At 57.7% G+C, this 9,217-nt stretch overlaps 1 protein-coding gene across 4 annotated transcripts in view; it reads left to right on the forward strand.

The window, feature by feature from the left end:
- Positions 1-9,217, forward strand: part of GRK5 (G protein-coupled receptor kinase 5) — a 208,996-nt gene that overhangs the window by 175,864 nt on the left and 23,915 nt on the right. For all 4 annotated transcript variants that reach the window (XM_034663349.1, XM_011219972.3, XM_019795483.2 and 1 more), the window contains 2 exons: positions 5,241-5,341; positions 7,054-7,146. In XM_034663349.1, coding sequence (XP_034519240.1) covers positions 5,241-5,341; positions 7,054-7,146 — 194 coding nt within the window. The remainder of the gene's footprint in view (positions 1-5,240; positions 5,342-7,053; positions 7,147-9,217) is intronic.

Raw genomic sequence — 9,217 nt, forward strand, 5'->3', positions numbered from 1 at the left:
GGGACAAGCTGGATTTGAGTGGTGCCAATGAGACCAAAGCTATGTCCTTCCCCTGAGGTGGCCCAGGACACCTGGTTCAGGGCCAATGTAGCTCATATCCATTCAACCCTGCCATAGAGCCCCTCCAGGTGTTAACCCTGGCTGTACCATGGGCCACAGTGTGACCTTGGAGGGGTCTCTTCCCTTCTTGGCCCTTTATCTCAGTTAACCCATGTGTGCCATGAGTGACTTGAACCAGCTGGGCCCTGATGGGTCTTTCCAGGAGAGCCCCCTGTGATCTCTTCCTCCTGCTCCACCTTGGGTCCTGAATCTTTGAACAAGTGTAAGGTATGTGTTTCCAGAAGGTTCTGAGGGTGACCCCAGGGGCACTTACTGTAGAATTACTGGTGACTTCTAAGGACATGTGGGAGGTGGTTCTGAAGAGCCTTTCCCAGCCCAACCGTGCCTCCATCCCTGGGTGTCTCCAGAGACCCCAGCCACATACAGCCGATTCCCTCCCCAGTCTGACATCTTTAAACCAGAGGCTGAAGCCAGAAGATGCTTCAGGAGCAAGGTCTTCAGACACGTGGAGTTCCTCGCTCATGCAGGAAATGACGCCCCTTCCTCTTGCCAGTCGTCCCAGTGCAGAGGGAGACAGCAGTGCCTGGCACGGGGCTGGGGGGGGTGGCAGATGCAGCAGGGCCCTCGAGGTGCCGCCCTCGGGCTAACGATGCAGCAGTCCGTGAGAACTGGCCTCACAGAGACGGCAGCACTAATTTAACATCTTCTAGATGAGTCCTCCTCTCTCTGCGCACCCCCTCCCTGCTTTCTCCAGCCTCCTGGCCTTTGCCCGTACCATGCTGGCCTCCTCCAGCTGTGTAAATCCGACCTCTCCCCCAAGGTCCGGCGCTAGCCTTTCCTCCCAAGCGCTCCCTCCCAGGCCGATTTCTCATTTTTCCCTTCAACTGTTATTGCAAAGGCTGTGCTCCTCAGGTCTGCGATGAATCACTTGGTAATTATTTCAGGTGTGCCATCTGGCCTCCCCATTCCGAGGCCGGGAGGCTGGGCCGCCTGTGGGGAGTGTGTGCAGCGAAGCTCCTGGTGAGGGGCTCAATAGCGCCACCTTGTGGGAGGACTGCTGGGTGGGCCGAGGCTGGAGGGCCTGGCCCGTGGTGGCAGAGCTGGGCTGGGGCTGTAGCCTGCCCTGGGGCATCAGGTCTCTCACGGTGACGTCAGTGGGGGTGGGCGCCAGAGCACCCTAAGAGGCAGAGCCTTGGGTGTGGCGGGTGATCAGCACCTGCTTCCTGGGTTGAGTACCGAGTACAGCACCGTGGGGTGGCTTCCTGCCCAGGCCCGGCCCCTGCCCTCCTCACCGCCGACCCTCCCTATCAAGCCGGCCTCTGTCTCTGAAATAGCGGGGATTGTCCCGCTTCAGGTTCGTGCAGAAGGCCCTTGTGAAGCTGCATTTCTGACCGGGGAGGCGCGGAGCCTTGAGCAACTGGCGCGCTAAGGGGCACTGAGGCAGCTCTAGCCGCCTGTGGGCAGTTAGCCAGCATGTCCCCCAGACCCAGCGCGTGGGCACTCCGGACGCACGGCGACCGCTGCAGGTTGCAAATGCAGCTTCAGGCCCAGTCCTGGCTGCTTGGCTCCTCCGTTCAGTCAGATCTCACCCCCCACCCCATGCTCCCCATCCCCTGCTCTACGAACTACCTTCTCTTTAGAAATCCTGAGGCCTCCAGGGCATTGATCATTGCCGGTCATCAATATTGTGCCTGCGCATAGCAGAAGTTACTGTTTCGATGGAGTGGAGGGTAAGAGCGGTCTGGCTTAGGCCCCACGTCAGAATTTAGAGTCACAGGCAGGCAGTGGAGGCGGTGTGAGGTCCTAGAGAACTTCACGGGGTGGGGGGACAAAAGGGAGGGGCCTACAGGAGAGTGAAGGTGCAAAGCCCACTGGCCCCCTGCATCCACCTCAGGGGTTTCTCTTCCCTGCGTGCCAAGCGGCATGAGGGGCTCCTCTCAGAGTGCCGTGGTGCCCGAAAGACACCCATGCAGCGGCCTCCGAGTCTTGCTGCCGCAAAAGGTGTGTTCTGGTTCACACGGACAGCAGGAGCTGCCTGTATCCCCAGAACCCTGGCCGTAAGCACCAGGAACAGCAGGCTGAGTCTGGGCCACCAAGGCAGGAGGTAAGAAGGAGCAGCTATTCTGAGGGATTCTGAGGGGGACCTAGAGCCCGACATGCACGGGCTGAGTCTGTCCTACCAGCTGCGAATGCTGGCAGCCTGTCCCCAGCCAGGTGAGGGCCCAAGTGCCTCTGGCACAGGACATGGATTCAAGGTCAATTGCTCATTCCAAAGGGGGGTGTGGGACAGGTTCTTCCCCTGCGGGCGAAGGGGCTTTTATCCAGAGGCACAGACTCAGTGGATAAAGCACCCCCTCTGTTTCCCAGCAACTTTGAGGGGAAACAGCGAAAAGGAGCCTTAGCCAAAGAGGGGAGCAAGGTGCAGATTTTCTTGCTCCAGCTGTGGTTTCATGGGCAAGACAGGTGCTCCCTGCAGCCTACAGTTCCTCAGGGAAGTGGAGTTCCTGTCAGTCTGGCTAGAAGGGAGAGAGCAACCCCCAGCAAGCATAACCATGTCCCCAAGGCATGTCATGCTGTCTTAAGCTGTCCCAGGAGTTGGCCATGGAGCAAAACTTAAGAGCAGCTGGGAGTCATCCTGTCATCAGAGTGGACTTTCGGGCAGGGCTGGGCATATGATCACATGGAGGTTGGCCAGCTGGTGAGCTTCAGTGCCCAAGACCATCCAGAGGCCATTCATGGTGGGGCCTCCAGCAGAGAAACCCTGTCCGCAATTTCTTCCTCCTGTCCTTGGAAGCTGTACCACCAAGAGCTAATTCCACACGTTTCGGAGGAAACTTGGTGCCTAAATTCACACTGTGGTATTTAAAGTCAAGGTCTGTTGGCTGGAGCTACTTGAGACCATCTGGTGACCAAAGAAAGAAAGTGTCACTTCAAAATACTGCTTGCCTGAGAGGGTCCCAGACCCCAGGGGAACTTACAGAGAAACCTCCTCCAAGACCTGTTCTCCTGGCCGCTTTCAGCCCTGCCAATATCTAAGGGTCTTAGGGCTTTTCTGTTTGATTAGGAGTTAGGGGGATGTCTTTAACATGGAGGAGGACGGTCCCTAGACTTCTCCCCACCCTGACCCTCAGCTTCCCCTCGGAGGGATAGTTCCTGCTAGAAAGAACCACAGTTCTCCTGGCATTCCTGAACCCTCTCGCGGTGAGGGTGATGTTCCTGTCCAGAGCCCACCTGGCCCCAAGGATACACCCTTCCCTTCCCTAGCCCACCTCACAGGCCTCCTGGGACCAGAAGGGATTAGCTTCCTGGAATGAGACCTGAAACTGTGGAATTCTGTCTTCAAGCCACAGGGCATGGTGTGCCTCGGGCTGTGGTTGCTGGGACCCCAGAGCGCTCTGAGTGTCTGGGGGCACTTTATCTTACACAATGTGTTAGACCTTGCACTCAGGCTAGGGAGAGCCATCTTCATGGGTCTCCCTTGGAAACCGATTTCTCTGAACTGGAGGGGAAGGACCAATACCTTCCAATTCCGTCAATGCAAATTGCAAATGTCCCGTGGAAATGTCCCCTGGGCAGCTGCTCCTCTCACCCCCCTGGCAAGTTTGGGTTTCAGTTCCCAACTTAAACTGGCCAACAGCCTCTCATTCCCTTACTGGCAGAGGCGTTACTCTCTGGAGTCACTTGAAAGGGGGTTTGGTTGGAATCCCTTAATCTCTTCATGTTGAGCCAGAGACTGACTTTAAACCCATGGTCGTCAAACCAAACGCACTACTACCCACTCATTAACTCCTATTAGGGCTTTGAGCGTGGGCTGCATCCCCAGAGCCCTCCTGCCAACCCACCCCAGAGAATGAGAGCGGTGGGACTTCATGCACACAGCTGGGTCACCCCTAGACCGTGGGCCGCCCCTCCCATTGGCTGAGGAGCAGAGTCCGGCCCTCCATGGGAAGGCCCATGACGGGTGGAGGTCTGAGTCCAGATTCTGCTTTGCCTCTGACCCTTTCCTCCATGAAAACTTTCCCAGATGACCTGGCCCCATAATGACCTCCCTCTCTGAGCCCAGGGGCTCGTTGCCCTGAGCTGCGTCATCTTCCATTTCAGTTCTTCCTGACTCTGCTGGAGGGCTGCACAGTGCTCCCCACCCTGAGGGCTGAGGGGCTCCTGGGAGATGGGGAGTGGGCGAGAGGGGCACAGGCACCCCACAACCTTCAACCGGACTCACTCCAGGCTCACCCACCCAACCTGTGTTCGTATCCCCCATCTGCCACGTGTTGGCTGGGTGACCTGGTGTCAAACGACTGAACCTTTTTGGACCTCCATTTCCTTGTCTGTGAAAGATATTATAGTAGTATTTACCGTGCAGAGCCATGATGGAGATTAGATGAAATAATCCATGTAAGGGATTTCTCATACTGCCCGCCCACAGTTGGCCTTCAGCAGAGGCAAACCAGTGCTACCCATTGGTTTTAAAGGAGGGGAAGGAGAAAAACAGTAATGATGTTTACCGCACCCTCTCTACCAGGTGCTACGGTCTGGGTCAAACACCTGACCCAAAGGTTTCACTGATTCTCTCCAGGAGAAACTGTTATTCCTCATTATCTCCCTGATAACGGGGAGGTGAGTCCAGACCAAGGTCCCACGGCTGCAAGTAGCAGATCTAGGCCTTGATCCCCTGCCAATCAAGGCTGTGCCCGTTGAGCACCCCTCCCCTGCTGCTGAGCTGTCCTTTTGCTGGCCCTTCCACCTCTTCCAGACCCTCTGACGCAAGACCTTGAGCAAGTGTTCACCTTGCCCTCTGAGCAGACAGGCCCAGCCTGGGAAGGGGCACCTGCAAGCTCCCAGGGGGTCTGACTGGCCAACCCGTCCACATCGCCCATCTCCGGACACACATCTCGTTTGGGTCTGACCCCAAGCCCAGGACACAGGGACATCATTCTCCGCATGCTGCAGATGAGGGCAGCAAGGCTCAGAGGAACCAAGTGACCTCCGTGAGGTCACACGGACTGAAAGTGGCAGAGCCAGAAACCTAGCCTAAGTCTGGGCTTGTTCACCGCCTGCCAGCCCCGCCACCTCCACGCACCCCTGAATGCGGCATGTGGCTCAGGGCCTGGAGTGGGCGGGAGGGAGCGGCGGCGCCCCGCTCCTGCCCCTCGCTGACACGTCCTCTTCTCTTCCTCCAGTCCCCAGTGTTCATTGCCCAAGTCGGCCAGGACCTGGTCTCCAAGACGGAGGAGAAGCTTCTACAGAGGCCCGGCAAGGAGCTCTTTTCTGCCTGTGCACAGTAAGTGCTCCCTCCCTCCCCAGGCCAGGCCTCAGGCCCCTCAGCCTCCGGTCTGCAGCCACAGGGCCCCGGAGAGCAGCTGCCCCTACCCTCCACCTGGAGCAGCGGGCTCCGGGGCAGGTCTCCTGTGCCCAGGGGCCCCAGCCAAGCCACCCAGCTGTTTGTATACTTCTTATGAAGGGAAAAGATACCAAAGTGCCAAGTCCAAAGAAAACATCTGCCTCAAAGGGTGTTGAAAGCAAGTGGCTGTCCAGGCTGTTGAGCAGAGGAATGTACAAAAACTTGACCCCTGTCTGGGTGGTTTGGGAGTCCTGCCCGGGCCCCCAGCCCCCAGAGCTGCCAGCAGCCAGAGCCAGGTAGCGCTGCTGCAGGAACGAGTGCGGGCCGCCTTCTCAGCCACACGCCATCACCTTGTGTGCGGGTCGTCCGTTGATCCTAACGGGATACAAGACAGGTCGGTGGGTGTGCTGCTGGCCAGACACCAGTGAGGCCCCCACCTGCCCCTGGCACACACACTGTGAAGTGTGAACCGCTAGGCACACCCACGTACCCGTGCCCACGCAGGGACCCGACCCCATACACTGACATGTGCCTGCACACCAAAAACCTTCTGGAGCCTGATCCCCCACGGCTTGCTGTATGCCCTTGTTCAGCGTTTGCCCACAGACAACGGGGTTCCTGCTGTGTGCCCGGCACAGTGATAGGTGCTGGGGGTGCCATGGTGAGCAAGAACCCAGTGCTGGCTTTCTCGGAGCTTAACAGCCAGGCGGGGAGGACATGGAAACCAGTGCCCCTGTGCCCTGTGGGAAGAGCCGGGAGCCCCATGCTGAGAACGGACATTTAGGGAGGGCCAGCTGGGGGCCCAGCCCTGTTAGGTGCCGAGGGAGAGACCCCCCCCCACCTCCCCACCACAAGCAGAAACAAACCTGGTTGCTGTCCTCTTGGAGCTGGCTGAGGGTCAGATCTGACAGCAGGTTAGGCCCCTGGGCTGTCACTGTGACCCTGAGGGAGTGGACATCCTAGTCCCCTACACAGGCCCTTGCTCTCATGTTTGGCAGGAGACAGCGTCCAACATGACCTCCCCTGTACATGCCGCTCCCCCGCATCCCCCATCCACAGGCCCAAATGCCTGGGCTAGATTGGTCAGCATCACCACTTTTTAAAGGGAAGAAGACCATCCCTGCCGACAGCCAGCTTCAGAACCCTGCAGGCCTGGCCCACAGCAGGTGACTGGTGAATTCTGCTGCGGGGATGGAAATCTCCCAGTGGCTTCACTGGTCCTGGACCAAATCCAGAGCCTGGGCCCCCAGGCGCTGCATCCCTGCTCGGCCCACCCCCGCACACGCACATCCCTGCACCCAGTTAAGTATTCTGTCCTCACTGCAGCTTGAGTCCCTTCTTGAGAGGGAGAGAAAACTACCTGAGCCCCCAGGGACCTCACTTAACCCTCCCTTGTGATAACGCACTTCAGCACATCCCACACTCATTCGCACCCTTGTCCCCCATCACACCAGCCTCATGCTCACAGCTCTACCCCGGGCCTAGAGCCGTGCTGCGGCGGGGACCGAGGAAGTGACCGCGGGATCAGGCAGTCCCTTCAGTAGGATGACGGGCCTCTGAGGCCAGTGGGTTAGCCTGCTGGATGTGTACCGGCTCTGCCTGTCTGCGTCAGGCCGGGGTTATAAAATGTTTGTTTGTTCCCTCCGAGCCAGGTCTGTCCACGACTACCTGAAGGGAGAGCCCTTCCATGAGTATCTGGACAGTATGTATTTTGATCGCTTTCTCCAGTGGAAGTGGTTGGAAAGGTGAGTGCTCCCTGGCACAGCCCACCTACAAGTGTGTGCCAACATGTGTGCGTGGCAGGGGCGGGGGGACAGTCCACCTGACAGCCCATATAAAAATCATTTACCTCCCTGGGTCCGTGGTTCAAAGAAAAGTAGCCATGTTAGCCAAACGCTCCGTGCTTATTCAAGTGTGCACGCACGCGCACACACTCCTGCATACATACATACCTAGTCTTCCTTTTTTGGTTCACTGTTTTGGGGAATCCTCCCTCTGCCGGCAAATTAAGAGCTGCCATGTTCTCTGAATGAGTTGCACATCCCTGACTTAGCTCAATCCCCTATCAATGGACTTGGAGCGTGCTCCCAATTTGGGGTACAATCTTCCCTAAATTACGAACAGCTTTGCACATGTATCTTCACGGACTTTTGCAGTTACATCCATAGAAATCCCAGCAGAGGAATTTCTGGGTCAGAAAGCACTGATTTGAAACCGTGAGGGACCGCTAAGTTGCCCTCCCAAACAGCTGCCCCCCATTTCCACTCCCGCCAGTGCCCAGTGCCCACTTGCCCTCAGCCTCATCAACACTGTTCTCGTGCTTTCCTGGCCGGTGTGTGAGCAGCAGGGTTTCCTTCTTGTTTATCTTTTCATCTCTTTTCATGGGTAAAACTGAGCATCTTTTCATGTTTTGTTTACTGCTTTTTCTCTGCAAAGTGCTCTCACAGACATGGCAGTGACTCGCCCTGACAGCGACGGCCTCCCTCTGATGAGGAAGGAGAGCCACAGAGAGGGTGTGGCCTGCCTGGTCATGCAGCAGGCCAGTAGTGCAGCCGAGGGGGGCCCCTGGCCCAGGACCCCCAGCACCGGGCTCTGCCCCTCCCCCCCACTGTAGCAGAATTTGCAGAACAGGGCAATGCCTGCATTAAATCCATGCTGGGCTCCCCTGGTAGACAAGGGCGGGAACATCCCCTTCCACAGCCCAAGGGTCCCTGTGCCTGAGGGCTGGCACTCACGGCGTCTGGGCCCCCTCTGGGCAGAGAGCCAGGAGCCATCTTTCTTCTGCCTGTCCCCACCTTTGCTGGCCGAGTGCCCTGTAGACATTTAAGAAGCTGCGGGACACAGACGCCCGAAAAGCCCCAAGCACGGCCCTTCCCGCCTACTTCAGGAAGCCCAGAGAAAAACACCCAGCTCTGTACCACGGGGGTCGGGTGGGGGACATGTCTCTCCACCCCCACTGGTGGGAATGACAGTGGAGCAGGGACAGTCTTCTCTGTGGGCCACTTACTGCCGCTGGCCCCCTCACACATGCACATCGTGGCTCCGGGAGAGCCGGAGAAGTGAGGGTCAGGCAGATATCCTGCTGCAGGCCCGACCCTGGAGTCCACAGCCTGGGTCTGAGTCCCGACTCTGCCTTCTCCACGGGGCCCTCGGGAAGGGCTGCTCCCCCTCCCCGCCTCAGGTTTCTTATCTGTGATATGGGGTTAATAATAGTGACTGCTTTTGTAGGCGTGGGTGCGGACGGGCTGAGGTAAGCATAGTACTTGCCTACCATGAGGCAAGTGCTCAAGACAGGTCAGCCAGTTGGCGGAAGTCAAATGCTGGAAACAGTTGCTGTGGTTGTTGGTGAGATCATCAGTGTCACTGTGGCCGTCACCCTCAAGCGTCTGGTATGGGGAGGAACCGCTGGTCCTTGTGTTTCTGATGATCACAGGACGTGTGGTGGGGATGTATTCATCACCCCCCACCCCCACCCCTGAGAGCCTGGGGCTGTGGGCCACACAACCCGATCTCTGCCCACCTTCCCGAGGTGGCAGTGTGGGGTTGAGACACTGGAGGTGGGCTCTGCAGCCAGCTGCCTGGGATGCCAGGCCCAAAGCCACCACTTACCATCATGACCTTGGGCATCTCATTTCCCCTCTCAGGGCCTAAACATTCTCACCTGCACAGCGGGGACAGTCCCACCTCCCAAGGCAGGTGTGAGGATTACATTAGTGTGTGTGCAAGGTGCTTCACGCAGTGGGGGCTATTACCACAAAGACCCCCTAGAGGGGATGTGTCCTTTTTCCTAGAGTTCTTTATATATATATATATATA

This window comes from Ailuropoda melanoleuca, chromosome 6 (assembly GCF_002007445.2).
Source record: "Ailuropoda melanoleuca isolate Jingjing chromosome 6, ASM200744v2, whole genome shotgun sequence".
Classification (NCBI taxonomy): Eukaryota; Metazoa; Chordata; class Mammalia; order Carnivora; family Ursidae; genus Ailuropoda; species Ailuropoda melanoleuca.